This window comes from Onychomys torridus, chromosome 12 (assembly GCF_903995425.1).
Source record: "Onychomys torridus chromosome 12, mOncTor1.1, whole genome shotgun sequence".
Classification (NCBI taxonomy): domain Eukaryota; kingdom Metazoa; phylum Chordata; class Mammalia; order Rodentia; family Cricetidae; genus Onychomys; species Onychomys torridus.
This window is the reverse complement of record NC_050454.1, coordinates 508,130-528,268: the sequence shown is the minus strand read 5'-3', so window position 1 is coordinate 528,268 and position 20,139 is coordinate 508,130. Positions and strand designations below refer to the sequence as shown.

The 20,139-nt window shown below is 42.5% G+C and overlaps 1 protein-coding gene across 1 annotated transcript in view; it reads left to right on the top strand.

The window, feature by feature from the left end:
* Lamp3 (lysosomal associated membrane protein 3) overlaps positions 1-135 on the top strand; it is a 29,097-nt gene extending 28,962 nt beyond the window's left edge. Inside the window, exon 6 of the mRNA XM_036203285.1 lies at positions 2-135. Within this exon, the coding sequence (XP_036059178.1) occupies positions 2-135 (134 nt within the window). The remainder of the gene's footprint in view (position 1) is intronic.
* The last annotated feature ends 20,004 nt before the right edge of the window (positions 136-20,139 follow it).

The following is a 20,139-nucleotide window of genomic DNA, read 5'->3' as shown; positions in this document are numbered from 1 at the left end:
GTGGATGAGTGTTTGTCTGACTACACAGTTGTGCTTCCTGTGGTCGGGGCCATCGTGGTCATCCTCTGTGTTGTGGGTCTGGGTGTCTACAAAATCCGGCAAAGATATCAGTCATCTGGATACCAGAGAATCTAATTTATAGCCAAAGGAAATGCCAATAATGGAGTTTAGAAAAAAAATTCTATTATTTCTAGAACATTGGAGGCTTCTTTTATTTACTACCAACCTATAAAACCAATGAGTGATCAGTGATTAAAATTGAAACAACATAGAAATTTTGAATATTTTTGCTCATTTCAACTAAGGAAGATATTTGAGTACTTTCTAGATTTTGTTGGAAAATTTTAACTATTCAAATGAATATTTGAGAAATATTGAATTAAGGCAGTGTACAAAAGTGACAGGTTATAAACAAACTATAAACCAAAATAATTGAGTTTAATGGCCTTACCTGTGTTTGCCTAGAGAAATTTGTTTCAGCATTAATATTTTCATTTCAAAATATTTCACTGGATTTTCTTACCATCTCTGTTTATTTGATGTATGTGTGTCTGACATGGTACTTACCTTCTTTTCCATTTAAATGTTTTTAGTTATCAAAAAGAACAACTTATCTCATGTTGTTTAGATTTTTACATGAAAACAATTCATTTTTTTCCTTCATGATTTTTGCTTCAGAATTAATAGAGACTAAGAATTAACTGTCTATAGACAACATAGCAATAATAAAAAGCACCAATAATCACAGTCTATAGTTATTCAATATGTGTGTTAACTTAAGAAATGTAGTATCTTCATAACTTACAGAAAATAAAATCTTCCATCAATCACTTGCAGTGGACTCTTTCCTTTTTCCTTTATCCATTGAACAGAAAGCAAAATGAGAACTGGAACTCGCTGCTGTGGTCTTTTCTGCACATCTGGTCACCAACAAGAATGACACAAGTTCTGCCTAAAAGTTTTCTACCCATTTCTGCTTCATTTCTACAGGAGAATAGATTTATCTAAAATATTCATTGGGTAGATGAAAGGAAGATTGCAGATAATGAAAGCCCCTGCCTTTGACATATCTTTGACTCCCTTGGAGACCGTGGGGCCCTATATGTTGGGATTCTCCTGCTGCTCCAGCTGCATGATAGCACATGTGTAATTTAGGAGCTAGGCAAGGGGTCTTGTGGTTTATGTCATCAGTGTGAGCTGGTGATTACATGCATGTGGTGTGGTCACGCAATCAGCACATGCATGGCGTAGCTCTGTAAACTCACCTGCAGGAACCCTTAAAAAGCTGGATACAGACCCCCCTCCTCACTTCTCTATTCTCTCTTCCCCTCACGATCTCTTCTCTGTTCTCTCTCTCTCTGCATGTGCTTCTCCCCAGGCCTGGTTCTTTTGTTTCTCCCAATAAAGCTGGGTTTTTGTTTTGACACTGGGTTTTGTTGTGGCTCATGGCTCATGACCTTTCTGCGTGGTAACCAGTGTCGCTTATCATTTTTAACACTGTAAGACATGAGTTAGTTTCTCACTTTAATAAATGTGCTCACCTATATCTCTAAAGAGAAGAGAAAGAAATACACTTCTCAAGGCACTTTTTATCTTTTTTTTTTTCTCACAGAGTATTAGTTAGGGTTCTATATATTAGGGTGGCTTATCGGCAGTTGTCTGGGTAGTCCAACAATGGCTGTCCCTTGACAGAAAGGCCAAGTATCTGGTAGTTGTTCATTCTATGAGATTAAATGTCTCATCAGTCCCAGTCTGTTGGTGGAGTCCTGAAAGATAGCTAGAAAGCTGCTTGTCTACATTGGAATCCTTTAGAAGTAGGCTCTAATACCACTGGAGGGATGCCTCAGCTGCTGGACAGGTGAACTTGCCCATGAGTGAAGGCAAGCAGACAAAAAACAAAAGCTCCCCTTTTCCATGTACTTTTATATGCTTTTCCTTTCAACCCACGCTGTATTTTATCCACCAGTGGAATATTTTTTGTGGTTCTTGGCAGGCAGCAGGAAGTGACTGTGACACTAGACCTGGCTTGAGCATTTGTAGCCTCAAAGCCTGCCCCTAGTGGTGCACTTCCTCCAACAAAGCCACACCTACTTCAGCAGGGTAATGCCTCCTATTAGTGCCACTCCCCATAGGACTATGGTGGGGACTTTTATTCAAATCACCACATTCCACTCCCCGGCCCCCATAGGCCTGTAACCATATCATAATGCAAAATGCATTTAGTCCAACTTCAAAAGCCTCCATAGTCTATAATAGTCTTTCAAAGTTCAAAGTCTCTTCTGAGATTCATGTAATTTCTTAACTGTAATCTCCTGTAAAATCAAAATAAGAAAGCTGATCACATACTTCCAACACACAATGGCACAGGGTATACATCACAATTCCAAAAGGGAGGCAAGGGAGTAGAGTAAGGCAATGCTGGATCAGAGCAAGACTGAAAACCAGCTGGGCACTTCAAACACTCCATCTCTCTTGTATAATATTAGAGGGACCAGCCTTAATATTATACATCCCAGGGGCTCAGGAGAGAGAACTACTAATGGCGAGGACTATTTTTGGGAAATAGAATCTCAGCATACCAAGTTTCATAGTCCACTTGCTTTAATTTCTCTGGCATAACACCCTATATACACAGTTTCAGTTCTGTTCTTGTGTCTAGCTCCTTTCTTACCTGATTTCTCTCTATACTTATCTACTGCTCCCTCTAAATTCTATCTTAATTCTGCCTCACCTAGGGCCTTTTCAGCTTGTTCTTACCCAGCTAGTACTTCCCCATCTGGCTCTTCCTCATCTTCTACTCATTCCTCTAGTACTCTCTTCTAGTCCTTCAGTCTAGTTCTTCCCCATCTCAGTTTGTTCCTATCAAGTTCTTACCCACCTAGTTCTTCCATTCTCTTTTCTCTTCTCTCTTCTCCATCCCGTGCCCTGAAGTTCCAGTATAAGAAGGGAGGGTCCTAGCTAAATTGTGTAGAGCTATTACTTAAAGTCCACCTGACCTAGGCAATGTCCCCTTGTGGAATTTACCTTAAGTCAGGAGACTTGTATTGGGCTGCTGTCACTGTTAGTCCTTGAAAGTTGGGCGCCCACCTGGGTGGTATCTCCTTGTGGAATTTAAGTCAGGAGACTTGCACATGGGCTGCTATTGTTAGTCCTCGGAAGTTGAGCACCCATCTGGATGGTGCTTCCTGTAGTCCTTGAAAGTGGCTAAGGGAGATATCTGATTCCAGAGGAAGCCTTTCCTGAGGCTTTTCTCCAAATTCCTGGAATGTGTATGTCCAGTCCACACTGTTAGCCCTTCTAGAGGAAAAGTCAACTGGGCAAACTATGAAGGCACACATGATTTTCATAACAGAAGACAGCTGATATATAACAAGCCAAGTAACACCAAAAACTCCTTGGGATTTGGCTTCCTCTGGAGGAAATCCCTGATCCCTCCAGGTAGTGACTTTGCCATAACAAGCTGAGTTCTTATGATATATTCCTGCTGCCCGCAGCATATCTCCATGTCTGATGTCAGAGCACTCTTCAGGTCTCCAACTCCTTTCAACTTTGTTGACTACAACATACTCTATTCTCTTGGCTGGTTTCATTTCCAATTAACAGCATTCCTTGACAGGTAATGTTAGAATTCCTAGCCACTCCCCCAGCTATATGACCGAGTATGCACTGTCCAGTAGCCAGGCAAGCTGCTTAGTCAACCCAGGGCCTTACATCCTACATAATCTGTGTGCTATGTGATCATGTAATTTGTGTGCAGTGTGAACACATAATCTTTGCGCATGTGTGGCATAGCTATGTAAGCCCTTATGTGCATGTGCAGGGGTGTGGGGACTTATAAAAGAGGGTTCCACCAACTCCCTCCCTCTCTTCTTGCACTATCATTGCATAGGCCTATGCACACCCCCTCTCTATTCCCTTAAAAAACTCTTATAGTAGGTTTTGTTGTACCTTGTGACTTTTCTCTCACTGTAAATAGCAGCACTTAGTGAATAACATTGGTGCCAAGATGAAGCAGGCCTTCCCAGCTCCTTGTGTCTGGAATCCTGCACTGAGGTTTGCTCTACCTACAACTGCCCACTTTTCCATTTGCCCAGCTGCTGGACCACTTTGCATAGCACTGGCTGCTTCAATTAGTGAGTTTTCCCTTTCCAGCTAGTGTAAACAGTCCCCTGTACCTGTGGGAATGATCACCGCTAGCATTCTTCTGCTGCCCCCCAGGAATGGGGGAACCCTTGTTCATGCCTTCAATGGCTACAGCCGCCCCCCATCACTGGCTTAAATCGATAGCCATTTCCCATGACTGCAGTCTGAGATTGTTCTCTCTGTTGGACCCCCATCCTTGGGCTGCATCCACCCCGTCCTCATTCTGTGGCTTGATGATGAAACATTGAATGACTGGTCTCAGTTGCTGAACCTCACTTGATCTCAGGGATGCCCGAGATTGTAGTCTTGGATCATGATTTTTTTTTTTTTATTTATATTTTTAGTTTTTTCTCTCTGCCATGGTCATGGAAAATAAGGCTCCCAACCCTATTAGTTCCACCTCTCCTCTGGGATGTCTTCTAGAAACATTTAAACCTCTCAGTTTAATGCTGTATTTAAAGACCTCTAAGCTTGTCCTGCCTGTGCACTAAAAAATGGTCTAAATATCCCTTAGATAACAATAAAAATGGCCACCTAATGGCTTGTTGGACACCGATATTTTATAGGAATTATCTAACTTCTGCCAGCAAACAGGCAAATGGAAAGAGTTACCTTATATCCAGGCTTTTTTTAACCTCAGCTCCAAACCCTGCCTTCTTGATTCCTACTCTCCTGCCCACGTGCTCCTAGCTGTGCAACCCGAACCTGAGGAATCTCTGACTACTGCTCTGGACCCTGCCAATGAACCTCCACCTATCTGACCTTCCATTCTGGGTCCTCGGGTGTCTGCCCCTTTGGTTCCTCCTCTATCCCTGTCCTCTTCTCTGATGTCCTCTGCTCCGACCGCCTGACTCCGGCTCCAACCTTTGCCCCTCCCTTCACTTGTTCAGGAGCCGCTAAGGGACCTGACTCCAGTCATTTCAACTCAGCAACCTCTCCCTTTGTGAGAGGTGGTGGGCATGGATGGGCTGGTTAAGCTTCATATCCCTTTCTCCCTTGCAGAAGTTTCTTAGATAGAAAAAAAAAAAAAAACAAAAAAAAAACTGGGCTCTTATATCTCTGATTCTGCTTCCTTTATTAAACATTTCCAATATATTACCTGATTTTATAGCCTTACCTTTATATATACGTATATGTATATATAATACTTGCTAATAACCTACTTCCTGAGTAGTGCAGACTGGGACCAGGCTAGGACACATGCAGACGAGGTTCATCAAACTAATGCTTCCCATTCACCCAAGGCTGAAGCAGTTCCCAATCAGGATCCACACTGGGACTACAATAATCCAGGTGGCTCTCTAGCTAGGGATCAGTTTACAACCTGCCTCCTGGCAGGTCTTTGTAAGGCTTCCTTCAAACCAATAAACCATGAAAAGCTAAAGAATGTAATTCAAGATAAGGGAGAAAATCGATCTTATTTTTTAGAATGGTTTACCAAGACTGTCTCATAATATACTAGTCTGGATCCTGAGGGCCCAGAGTGCAGGCAGCTCCTTATGACACACTTTGTCTTGCAGAACTTCCCCAACATCAGGGCTAAACTTGAGCATCTGGAAAGAGGGCCTCTGACCCCCAGGGCAGAAGTCTTAGAGATGGCATTTAAAGTATATCATGTGAGAGATGAGAAAGCCCATAAACAGAACTGCCAAATGCTGGCACACACTATCCAACCAGTCACCTAAAGTCTTCCAGGTCCCTGTTTTAAATGTGGTAGAGAAGGCCATTGGGCTCATGCCTGCCCTGCCCCACATGGGTCACCATCTGGCCCTCATCCTAAGTGTCACAAGAGGGACACTGGTCAGCTGGCTGCCCCCATGCACCTCATGTCATGGGAACATCAAATGAAGATCACCTTCCAGCCAATCTCCTAGGCTTGGCGATGGATGAGTAACGATGCCCTGTTCCCAACCCCACCACAACCATCTCTCACAGGGAACCCAGGGTAGCCATTACAGTATTGGGACAATCCATTTCCTTCATTTTGGACACTGAGCCACTTACTCAGTCCTGAGGGAGTTCTGGGGTCCCACCTCTCCTTCTTGTCTCCCTATTGTCAGCCTTACCCACCTCACCAGACTCTACCTCTTAATTGTATTTTCAGGGGTTTCCCTTTCACTCACACATTTTTAGTTGTGCCAACCTGCCTGTGCCCCAATGGGGAAAGATTTTCTAGCTAAGGTAGGAGCTTTTGTTTCATTTTCTCCCCCACATTTGCCTCATTCCAGACACATCAGCAGCTCCTCTCCTCCTCCTTCTAGCCACTCAGCCTACTAGCTCTAACATTTCATTTCCCCTGTTAACCTCTCAGGTGGACTCCAAAGTCTAGGACACCCAGAACCCTTCTATTGCTAGGCACTGTCCCTCTATTGTTATCCAGTTGCAGGACCCTACCAGGTACATTACCCAAACTCAGTACCTTCTCTCACTCCAGAGCTTTAGAGGACTTTAGTCTAATATTTCTTACCTTCTCAGAAAACAAAACAAAACAAAACAAACAAACAAACAAAAACAGGAACCAAAAAACATGCTCCAGATTTCTCTATTGATAACACTAACCAATAAAATTCTGATAGCAGAGTACTGAACATTATAATGTCATGGCTGCCAGCTCAATTTTTTAAATTCCCTGTGGCTGCTTCTTAATATGTTTAAAAACTCTTCTGAACTCCAGAGCCAGCTTGAATCTACCTGGATATGTCAGATCACCTTCAGATAATTATAATTCAAGCTTTCCTGCTCCTGGAATCTCCCTCCCTCACCCTGAGACTCCCAAGTGATACCCCCAAGATAAATTTTTTTCTAAACTTCCTGTTCTGCCCTGCCAACATCCTGTCAGACCCAAACAGTCACAGAGCACAAAGCAGCAGAAGGGGATAAACAATTCCCAAAGCAGTGGAGGACAATCTGAGGACATCCGGCTACTCCAAAAGCCCCCTTCCCTACCCCTATAAGTTAACTGATACCCACTGAGTTAGCTGGAAGCAGTTTTGGGAGACACAGTGTCTCCATTCCCATTCACCTGCCATTTTCTTTTTTTTTAAATAAAAACAAAGATTCCGGAATGTTAGAATTCCTAGCTACTCCCCCAGCTACATAACCACACATGTGCTGTCCAGTAGCTAGGCAAGATGCTTAGTCATCCGAGGACCTTACATCCTACATAATTCATGCACTGTGTGGTCATGTAATGTGTGCACAGTATGTTGTCATGTAATTTGTGCACAATATGATCGTGTAAGCCCATATGTGCATGTGCGAGGTGGGGGGACTTATAAAAACAGGTCCACCTACTCCTCCCTCTCTTCCTGCATGATCATTCCATAGGCCTATGCACATCCCTCTCTATTCCCTTAATAAACTTACAGTGGGGTTTGTTGTACCTTGTGGCTTTTCTCTCATGGTAAACAGTGCCACTTAATAAATAACAGGTAAACCACACCTCAGGTATCTCAAGCATTTTGGGGTCTCAAGGCAATCCAGGATTTACCTTCACAGCTTCACACAATGGTTTTACAAGTAAGTGCTCATGTAAATTATAATCATAAACTAACCTGAATTCATTTCATTTCACTTTATAACTTGAGTTTTAATGGAAAAAGATCTCAGCTACAGCAACCTCAAAAAGTTAGGCTTGGCTACTTGTCCTGGTGCACAAAAACAAAACAAAACAAAACAAAACAAAACAAAACAAAACAAATACACCCCCTCCAAAAAAAGACCCCATAGTATACTGATGGGGGGCAGAATGAATGCTTCATAATGTGACCACACTCAGGGAGAGAGTACAGGAATCTGTAGAGCCTAGATTTTTCTTTTGGATACCTGTTAAGAACTCTAGTTCAAAGTGGATTCTTAGGATAAAAGATGAGGCATATGAACAATTCTAGTCAGTGTGCTATTACATTAATTCTTGTCTCAATTCTCAGTTTACAAGTGGGTTCAAGAAGTTTCCTCAAGGACTTTTTAAGGGACAGATTGTCCTTCAAGAGATGATTATTCCTACTCTAGGGTGCAACTTCCTACTCCTAAATGGATAATTGCTTTAATTCGGAAAATGAATCTTCTAAATTCCCTACTCTAAGTATTAAATGGATGACTTAGCTACAGGCTTAGAACAGGACACACATCTTGCCTCAACTCACCCCCCTCTGTCGATCGTATTTTATCCAGTCACACCCAATGCTAAATCTGTCCTGTGATCCAGCCTGGCCAACATTTCCACTGCTCAGGCAATGTCCTGACTCTGTCATTTTAATTCTAACTCATTTGTACTCACCTCAGACCTCAGTCTGAGCCTGGGACGACCTACATCCAGTCCCTGGCCCAGCCTGAGGATCTCCATCCATACCCTCACAATCTTCAGGCTTTTCCAGGATTTATATCCTTGCTGAGTCCATATCAGATACACAACCAATAAAAGAAGTCCATATGCACGGGTCTTATCATTAAAAGGAAAACAATGTGAAATGTCAAACAGTATGCCTACCCATAAATCTACCAATCCTATATAAAACTGTCCAATGAGAATTATCTAGTTGAACCCATGCAAGTTCTTAAAATAACAATCAATAAACTGCACTAAAGATTTCAAGATGTTTAGAGGAGACAGAAACAAACATATAATGAACTTAAAGAGAATAGCAATAAATGCCTGAGCGATGCCCAAGAAAACACAAAACTGAATTAAATGGTGAAGTTGATCCAGAATTAAAGATTGAAATAGGAAACTTGTAGAAAATTAAAGCTGAATTGGAGAAGAAATTTTAAAGCTCAATAACCTAATTTAAAAACTCAGGCCGGGCGGTGGTGGTGCATTCCTTTAATCCCAGCACTCAGGGGGCAGAGCCAGGTGGATCTCTGTGAGTTCAAGGCCAGCCTGGGCTACAGAGCGAGATCCAGGACAGGCTGCAAAGCTACACAGAGAAACCCTGTCTCAAAAGACAAACAAACAAACAAACAAACAAACAAACAAAAAACCTCAGGAGAGATTCTTCTACATAGGATGCCTCAGGTAGAAGATCAGGTCTTAAAGTATCATCATTAGACCACAGAAGGAAAGAATATGAAAATTAAAAAAAAAAAACAACAAAAACTCACATACAGGAAAGAAACATTCAGGGATTGTGGACCACCATGAAAAGAATAAATCTTTTAAATGTACAACTAGCTGAGGGAGAAGACTCTCAGGTCAATAGCATAGAACAGGTCTGCAGCAAGGTTGTAGAAGACTTTTCCAAATTAAGGAAATATATACCCATACAGATATAAGAAGTGCACAAAATACCAAGTAGACAAGATGAGAAAAGAAATTCCCCATGGAATATTATAGTTAAAACACTACAAGAAGTATTGAAAGCTCCAAGAGGAAACACATAAGTCACATATAAAGAAAACCCATCAGAATAGCATCTTTCTCAATGATGACTTAAACACCAGAAAGGTCAACAATGTACTCTACATACTAAAAGACAACAGATGCCAACCTGGACTACTGTGCCAGCAAAACTATCTGCCATTGTTATGGGAGAAAGAAAGCTTTGTGTAATACATTCAGGCTAAAATGATTCATATTCACCAAACCAGCCCCCTGTACAACACTGGAGGCAATGTCACAGAGTAGAGAAACAATAGGCAGAGCTGAGACACTTCAGAAAGAAAATAAATGAAGGTGTAATTGCTGAAACACAAAATACAACTAAGAAGACAAACTGCAACAAAAATCATGGCAGTCAATGCACAGTTTTCAAAAATAATTTTAAGTATTATTGTCCCAAACTCTGGATTCAATCAACAGACACAGGGTAGGCAAATGGATGAGGAAACAAAAGCCATCTTTCTATTATATACAAGAAACTCATCTTAACTTTAAAACCAGGCACCTCCTTAAAGTTAAAGAATGGATAACTGTATTCCAAGCAAATAGAAAAAGGAATCAAGTAGGCATTCATATCCAAATATCTGAAAAATATATGTCAAACTGAAACTGATCATAAGAGATGAAGAGGTCACTTTATTCTAACAAAACAAACAATTAAGTAGACATTACGACCCTGTAGACCACACTGCTCCCTGAAACAGAGCCTGTCAGTGTCTATTGAACTAAGGGGTGAGTCTTTGTTCTAGCAGATCACCCCAGCCTCTGGGCCTTGGGCCTGGGGCACAGTCCCATGCCCCCACACCACTACCCATTGCAGAACTAGTCTCAGGCCAACAGGCAGGTCTCCTGCAGGCAGGCTAGACTCCCACCATCTCTCACCAGACTCTATAACTTACAAGCCCTTCTCTCAACCCTCTGAGACTGCACTGCTCCCTGAGACAGAGCCCACCAGCACTGATTGGACTAAGAGGACCAAGAGCTCAGATTGGGCCAAGAGTGTCGATTGAACCAAGAAAGGCCCCCTCAGACACAGACACCACTTGCACCAAGTGGAGAAAGAGATGGGTAGATGCCAGTGCAAAAACATAGTCAGCAAAATGAAGACCAATATGGCACCACCAGAACCTAGTAATTCTACATCATCAAGACCTGAACATCCCAAAGCAGAAGAAGCAGAAGAAATCGACCTTAAAAATGACTTTAAGAAAATCATAGAGGCCTTCAAAGAGGAAATGAAAAATTCCCTTAAAGAAATTGATGAAAAGATGAACAAAAATTGGAGGAAATCAATAAATCCCTTAAAGAAAGCCAAGAAAACCAAGAAAAAGCAATCAAACAGGTGAAGGAAACAGTTCAAGATTTGAAAACTGAAGCAGAGACAACAAAGAAGATACAAACTGAGGGAATTCTGGAAATGGAAAATCTGAGTAAACGAACAGGAACTACAGATGCAAGTATAACCAACAGTAGTATTAGGGTGAGCCCAATGTTTCCTGGTGGGAATTTAGATCTTCTACTGTCCTTTCCCATTTCATAAAGAACCCAAATTTCACACTGCACAGCTACATTAAAACTGTCACATGAAGCAGCATGTTTATCATAATGATGAACAGAATGAGTGGCATCACTAAAAAGCAGAATATAAGCCACATGTTGCTGCTACTCATGCACAAACCATGGCCAGTATTTGCTGTAAAGGAGCAGTACATCTAACTTTGTAACTGGAGGAGGAGATGGCTGTAACTGTGTGGCTGTTCAATGTCTATCCTATTCACCAGCTGACAGACACTTGGTGGTTCCCGTTTCTTGGCTATTGTGAACGGCACTGCTGTGAGCATGTGAGTAAACCTCTGACACATTGGCTGTGTCCTCTGGATCTATACCCAGGAGTGTGATTGTTGGATCTTGTGGTGGCCATGTTACTGTTTCATAAATAGCCTCCTTTTATTTTTCCATTATATCAGGATATTTATGTTCATAATTTTTATTACTATTTAATCAGTAGAAATTAATGTAACTTTTTAAAAGTACTATAAATCTGGCCATGAGCCCAACCACATGGTTGGGGAGCTCAATGGTCCCATGAGTGTACCTATAATTATTATGCTAAATGAACTAGGTATGAAAATGTCTCTATATTCCTATGTTTACTCCCATAGATTAGTTCAGCTCTCTGATCTCATCAGTTTCATGTTTAGTTTAGTGTGGTTTACAGAGAAACTCACAACTGTTCAAAATGCAGAGAGTAAATGCCAATGGTGGAGCTCAGTCACTAATGGGACATCTGTATCACCCTCTTCTTGATCAGAGAACACCATGAAAGAAGAACAGAGAGGTCCAGAGTGAAACAGTGTGTTCTGGACAAGAGCAGACCACCACACTCAGGAACTCACAGTGTCTATGGTTGCCTCTATAAGACCTGAACAAGATCAAGCCTGTCACATTCCAGCACAGAGGGTCAAGGGGCTCATGTGCCTTCAACACTAACTGAGGAGCTGTGGGGAAGTTGATGGTTTCTGCTGAAGTAGTCTGTTTTCTCTAAGGGCGTGGATCCTGTTGTTTCCTGTGCTCCAGTGGGTGGACGCCAATCAGAGTAGGTTTGTTTTATTTTGAGGAATAACAAAGGTGGCAGGTAGGTATCTGATGGTTGGTCTGGAAGAAGTTAGAGGAAGGATCGGGGGTAAATATGATGAGAATACATCATATGAAATTCTCAAGGCATTCATAAAAATGTTTTTAAAACTCAATTTAATTAAACAGAGATGAAAAGGAGACATGCTCAGATTCCTTACTCTAATGAGTGTAACCAAGTCCCCTGTGGCTGTTTCTGCATCCACGGGCTTTAGGTGTGAACTGCAGCCTAATAATCCAGAGGCTGAGAGAAGCCACTAGGACATGTTTTGGCAATCAGCTGGTGGGGCACAGCTAGTCCATCTGGGGCTCTAGTGTGCAGGAAGCCTGCTGCCACACCTCACCTCCCCTTTCACCCCTAGCTACTGTTCTGCTCACTGCAGGCTGGGGTCTAGGACCTGCTCTGAAGGTTTTCAAGTTTGTGAGAAGATCAGTGCTCAGACTCTTTCAAGTTTAAGTTGTTGGTTCTTCACTGGACTGTGAAGGTCACCCATAATATGATGTATCTTGTCTTTGGGCCTGGTGTGTCAGAGGTCCCAGTATTGACCACTGGACTGTAAAGATCAACCATACTATGACATATCTTGTCTTTGGCCTAGTGTGTCCGAGGTCCCAGTATTGACCATGTAGAGAGAGGTACCTGGGATTTCTTTGGAATGTGGAAAGTCTGGCCATTCATGTGAGCCACATTTATTTCCCAGGCAGAAGTCCTTCATATTTGACTGATATCATCAATGAGACATTTATTTGCCCTGTAGTCTTTCCTAGCTATTCAGGAATTTTGTGTATTGTAACTAAACCTCTGTGTGATGATGGTCAACCTATGTGTCTATACACACAAGTGTATCTCTGGGAGCACTTATGAGGAAGGATTCGAAAGCCAGTCCTGGAACCTGTATGCTTTCCTGGTTTATATGAGACCAAAGCCAGGGTAATTTGAGAGGCTTGAGGTTTGTTGTATGTAGCTCCTCCTTGTCTGTCTCTATAGTGTTAGAGGTCATGGTGGTTGCAGCTACCTTCACATCTCTGTGGTTTGAGGAGGCTATCTTTTCCTACTTGTAGAATAGTGCAGAATATTCTGTTACTGAAAGATGGAGGTTTGGAGGTTGGAGTAACCGGGCAGAAGAGCAAAAAGCATGTTTCTGGTTTTGAAGACATGGGCCCCTGCTCTTTTTGACAATGTTGAACCCCAAATTCCTATGCTGTGAGGTACAACAAAACCCACCAAAAGTGTTTATTAAGGGATGGGAATAGAAGGGATATGATAGGCCGATGGGAATGATCATGCAGGAAGAGGGAGGAACTTGCTTTGATAGATTCCCCCACATATGCACATATGGGCTTATGTGGCTGTGCCACATATGCACATAGATTATGTAATCACGCTGCACCCAAATTATGTGATCACACAGCACATGGATTACATAGGATATAAGACCCTAAGATGACTAAGCATCTTGCCAGTGCACATGAGGTCATACAGCTGGGGGAGTGGCTAGGAATTCTAACATTCCAGACTCTTTTTTAAAAATAAAAAATGGTGAGTGAACAGGAATAGGGGTCTGTGTCCCCCAAAACTGCTTCCAGTTGAGTTGATGGGCATCAGTTAACTTTTGGGGATAGGGAAGGGGGCTTTTGGGGTAGCTAGACATCCTGAGGTCATGGATTGTCCTCCACTGCTTTGGGAATTGTCCATTGCCTTCTGCTGCTTTGGGTCTGTGACTGTGTGAGTCTGACAAGGTGCTGGTGAGGCAAAAGAGGGAGTTTATGAAATTTTTTTTACCTGGGGGGGGGTCTCTCAGGAGTCCCAGGGTGAGAGAGGGGGATCTGGGATCAGGAAAGTTTGAATTATACTTATTTAAAATGGATCTGACCTGCCCAGGTAGATTCAAGCTGGCTTTGGAGCGTGGAAGAATTTTTAAACATATTAAGAAGCAGCCACAGGGAATTTAAAATCCTGAGCCAATAGCTATGATATCATAATGTTTAGTACTCTGATATCAGAATTTTATTGGTTAATGTTAGACAGACAGAGAGAGAGAGAGAGAGAGAGAGAGAGAGAGAGAGAGAGAGAGAGAGAGAGACAGAGAGAGAGAGAGAGAGAGAGACAGAGAGAATCCTGGAACATGCTTTTAATTTTCACCTGAGATAAGTCTTATCTGAGATAAACCTCAAGGCACATGTTTTCTTTGTTAGTTTAAGCATCCAGGAGACACAGGTGGTCAATTGCTGAGGGCATTTAGCAGTAATAGATTGTTATATTAAAGTCTTTTTTTGCAGAGTCCAGACCCTTTTGAGTCTGGGCATGTGAACACCTCTAGACTGTTACTGTTCCTTAATGCCTCTGGCTCCATGGTGGTCCTGTAACAATTAGCTGAGTAGTTAATTAGAAGTTTGACTATGTTATTAGAAACACAGAGGGAAATTGATGAAGCAGAATATGGACAGTAGAGACAGGCGAGAGAACCAGGAAGGAAAAGCTTGTGGGGTGAGACCTCATTCTTCTGGAACTGGTGACAAGGCAGTGGATCCTGGTGTCCTCTGGAACTTGAGAGAGCAGAGCCCTGTCTGTGTCACTATGTATGAGGAGGAACTCTCTTGGGGTGAGAGTAAGATAAAAGGCTTCCGTTGACACAGGTGAATTCAATGGGGGAAAGCCCTGGATCTTCGTAGCTGTGGGATTATAAGAATTACCTTGAAGGGTTCCTGCTATTTAGGGGGAAAGGGTGGGGAATGCTGGCCTGGAGGGGAAAAAGGAACTGATCCCTAATGTGGATTGGGGGTGGGTATAGATTATCACATGGTTGAGGTAAGGAAGGGTCAGTGAAATTCACAGGAGAGAACAAAGATAACAGAGTAAGGGGGTTAAGAGGTGATCAGGGAGAGGTGAGGGTTTGGATATGAGAACTGGTGTTAAAGCTGGTCTCCCATACATGAGTTCAAGTGGGGAGATTGAAAGGGCCCACTTGGGAAGGACTCAGAGCCTAAAAAGAGCTAGAGGCAATAATTTTACTCAGTCAAGGTGAAATTCCTGTGATATCTTAGAAAAATGGATTTTAAAAACTGGTTGTGTGCTCCACCTTCTGTGGGGACTGAGGACAGTATGGGATATGAAAATGCCAAGGAATATTAAGAGCCTTAGCTAGTGTCTGGGAAATCTGGGAGGTGAACTCTGACCTTTATCAGACTGGCGAGAGGCAGGAATCCCAAATTGAGGAATAATTTCCCAGAGGAGATGTGCAACTGTCTGAGTCCATCTATTAGAAACCAGATATGCCTCCACCCAATTCAAAAGTGAGTCCACCATCATGAGGAGATGCTTAATTCACCTGACAGTGGGCATATGTGTTAGTATTACCAACTATTAGGATATATAGAAATAAAAATTAATGGTTAGACATTACAATTAAACTTGTAGTCATATTAGATATGTTGTCAAGATCAAACAAATATATTTTAGATAGTCAGGTCATCTTCAAACCCTTCAGAGATCTACAAAATATGGCATTTAAAATGTTTTAATAACTTAAAAATTTTTCTTTTTTGCTATGACTATAAGACATGATGGCTCCTGGCAGTACCAATCTACTTCAGAGAAAATATAGACATTAAAGAAACTGCATATGGAACTAACTTTCATTGTTACAAAAGTCAGCCACTGGACAACAAAGTATCCTTAAATCAACTGCTGACAAACAGGACAGACAGGACATGAAACCAAGGACTACCAATTCTTGCCAAAACAAGTGTGGTTATGGCTTTAACAAAAGGCATCTTCTAAAGCCAGGACAATATGGCACCATCCCTAAAGTGAATGACCTTTTCAATCTGTAAAAGGTACCATGTCCTTTTCTTTAAAGGCAGCTGAACAGGGAGTGGGCCAATGGCTTCTGATGTACAATGGAACAACAGATGAAACAGTTATTCTTGAGGAATAACTAAGCTCACCTCTCTCAATAGTAGAATGGCATTTAATAGAGAGATGTAGAGAAAAACAGGATGCCAAGATAAAGCCACATATACACAGCCAAAAAAAATAGACAGCTAAATTGAAAAGACATCAATAATTTCCAGAATTTAAAATCCTGAATCATGACATGACACTAATGAAATTCAGATGTTTCTGGTACATGGACTGCTCTCACCAAATGTGAGGTCAAACTGTTGACCTTGTATACATCTTAGTTCACAAAAGAGTCTGTCAAAAACGCTAAGCCTGTAGGCTAAAGATGATGCCCCAACACTGTGGAGAAACCTCAGATGACTGTCCAGGTAACTGGCTGTTTCTGTCAACTCACATTTTTTTTTAAAGCTGCTTACATGTACTTCTTGTTTTTATTTTTTATTAGGTAGTATTATTTCCTTCTTGGGTCTCTGAGGGAGTTGAAGATCAGTTAGTTATAGTTATAATTATCTTTGTTAAGGATTTCAGAAAAACTCACTAAGAGCTATAAATGTATAAATTTAAAAGACAGTTCCGTTAGCTATATAAGTTAGGATAAAAAATGAATCAGGTACATTCTGGACTTACCAAAATAAGATAGATAATAAAATTATTTTCTCTAAATTTGTCAATTACAAATGGACTAGACATTGTTTAGGTATTTATTGTTTGTATATATGATATATATAGTTATTGTACTTTTATATATAGTTTTTCTTATATTAATTATAACTTTTTCCTTTTTTTCTTTTTATTAAAATAGAAAAGGGGAAATATAGTGATATTTTATTTGTATTGAAATGTGATTTTATTTGTATGTCAATAAAGTTGCCTTGAGGTCAGAGCAAGCCAGAGCAGAAGCCGAGCAGTAGTGGGGCACGCCCTTAATCCCAGCAATTGGGAGGCAGAGCTAGGCGGATCTCTGTATGTTCAAGGACACAGCCAGCATAGCAGACACACGCCTTTAATTTCAATACCAACCATAAAAGACCTGGAGGTCTGTACAAACAGGCAGTGACGAGGAGGTCATGTGGCTGGGTTACAACCAATGAGGGAGGAGAACAGAAAGTCTTTAAATAGACAGGACGCACAGAAGTAGGTCTCTTGCGGAGAGGAGGAACCGCAGAAGCAGTGAAGGGTAAGGTTTTCTGCTTTGGCTCTGACCTCGTGGGTGGTTTTTAACTCTGCAACTGGCTCTGTGTTTCTTATTTAACAAGCAGGATACATCTACACATATGGGTAAAATCGAGTTGCCAGTCAGTCCCTGGAAGGGAACCTCTAGCCTGGTGGATGGGAAAAGGTTGACTCTGATATTTGGAGTTGGAATCTCACTTTTGGCAAATTTTATAAGAGGCAGTAATAGTTCTTAAGAAGTGGGCTGCAAGTAGGCTTTTATGAATTGAGACAGAGAGACTATTAGGGTGAAAGAGCTGGTGTAGACAGGACAGAATGTGCCCAGTGTCAGGGGCTGACTGTGAGGTGTGGGCTGCACTGTATGGACTTCCTGTAATGGATGGGGTAACTCTGGGCCCTGGAGGGCCACTGTCTTAGCTGCCTGGTCAGCCCAGTTATTTCCCTTAGAGATTATGGAGCTGTCAGTCTGATGAGACTAGCAGTGGATAATTCCTATTGCCTTGGAGAGATGGGAAGCTTTTAGCATGACCATTATTTGGATCCTCCCTTTGCTGTAAGTAGCCTATGCTCTTTCCAGATAGCAGCATGGGACAGGAGGATATGAAAAGCATATTTGGAGTCTGTATAAACATTTAGGGATTGCCCCTGTGCCAATTGGAAGGCACGGGTGAGAGCTATCAGTTCAGCCTGTTGGTTAGTAGTATGGGCAGGTAGTGCCTGTGCTTCTACCAGCCCAGTGTCTGACACTATGGCATAGCCTGCTTTATGGGTCCCCTCATGTAAAAAGGAGCTGCCATCTGTGTACAGGGTGTAAGTGGCCTGAGGCAATGTGCCCACCTGTATATGGGAAGGGTGGGATAATAGTTCCTCTAAGGTTTCAGTGCAGAAATAAGATGGAGAATAGTCAGTGTTAGGTTGAGGAAGGAGGCTTGAAATATTTATGGGTGGACAGGTCTGAAAAGTAATTGTGGCATCTTCCAGTAATGACACTTGGAGAGAAAGAACTCAGGAAGGAGGTAAAGTGTGTAAGCCTTTATAAGTCAAGAGATGGGACAGGTTATGGTGAGAGAAGACAGTGGTGAGTGACCCAAAGGTCAGCTTCTTTGATTCCCAAATAAGAAACTCAGCAGCTGCTAAATCATGTATGCAAGGTGCCGTCCCTGAGGGGTAAGGTCTAGTTTATTTGACAGATATGCTACAAGGTGCAAAGGAGGGTCCCAGCTGGTGCCTTAGGGTTCCCAGGGCAAATCTCCCCTTCTCTGCTACATAGAGGGAGAAGGGGCGGGTTAGGTCTGGGAGGTGAAGCACTGGGGCCTGGAGGAGAGCCTGTTGGAGCTTCTGGAAAGGTTTAGTAATGGGGTTAAGGAGGGGTTCATGCAGGAAACCCAGAGCTGCCTCATATAAGGGGCGAGAAAGGAGAGGAAAAAATGGAACTCAAGACTATAAGAAGCCAGCTATTCCCAGAAAGGACAGAATCTTCTGTTTAGTAGAGGGTACTACAAGAAACTGGATCAGATGCTTTCAGTCTACAGTGATAGCTTTGTTTGTTGGAGTAGTGGTTAGACCCAATACTTGACCTGAGTAGTGGACAGCTAAACTTTGGAGAGCAAGACCCTATAACCCCAGCTATACAAGAAATTTAGGAGAGAAGAGGTGTTAGTTTGACTAAGTTGTAATGATAGGCTGCAGAATAGAATGCCATCTACATACTGTATTAGTTTAGAGCCAGGGAGGGACAAAGAGAACAGGCGAGAGGCTAGGGCCTGAACAAATAGGTGTGGGCTGTCCCTGAATCTCTGTGGTAGGATAGTCCAGGTCAGCTGTATAGACAGATGAGTGTCAGGGTCAGTCCAAGTGAAAGCAAAGATATTTTGAGACTGAGGGCTGAGAGGAATAAAAAAAAAAAATGTGTCCTTGAGATCTAGGACTGAAAAGTGAGAGGTTCCTGAAGGGATAGTTGAGAGAAGGGTTAGACACTACCAGATGGAGGGGGACCACTGCAGATTAATGATCCAGAGGTCTTCAACCAGGTAGTAGGTTCCATTAGACTTTTTAACTGAAAGTATGGGGATGTTAAAAGGTGAAGAGGTTGGGCAGAGCAGCTTTTTCCTGAGAAGGACAGAAATGATAGGCTTAAGTCCTCTAAGGCTCTGGAGTGAGAGGGTACTGAGCTTGGGTAATGTACCTGGTAGGGTCCTGCAACTGGATAATAATAGGGGTGTGGTGCCTAGCAATAGACGGTTCTGGGTTTCTCAGACTTTGGTGTCCACCTGAGAGGCTGGCATGGGAAATGAAATGTTAGAGCTAGTAGGCTGGGTGGCTAAGAGGAGGAGGAGGACGAGGAGGAGGAGGAGGAGGAGAAGGAGGAGGAGGAGGAGGAGGAGAGGAGCTGCTGCTGAGTCTGGAGTGAAGCAAATGGGGGAGCAAACAAAGTAAAAGCTGCTACCTTAGCTAGAAAATCTCTTCTCATTTAGGGGCACAGGGAAGGTTGGCACAACTAAAATTGTGTGGGTGAGAGTGATACCCCTGAAAATACAATTAATAGGTGGAGTCTGGTGAGGTAGGAAAGGCTATTCCCCTACCCTGACAATAGGGAGCCAAGAAGGAGAGATGAGATCCCAAAACTCCCTCAGGACTGAGGCTCCAGTGTTCAAAAGGAAATGAATCCCTCTGATACTGTAATGGCTATCCTGGGTTCCCTGTGAGAGATGGCTGTGGTCAGACCGGAAACAGGGCACCTTCAATTGTCCATCGCCAAGCCTGGGAGATCGGCTGGAGGGTGATCTTTGTTTGATGTCCCATGCCACGAGGTGCATGGGGGGCAGTCAGCTGATCAGTATCCCTCTTGTGACACTTAGGACAAGGCCCCAGATGGTGACCCATGTGGGGCAGGGCAGGCACAAGCTCA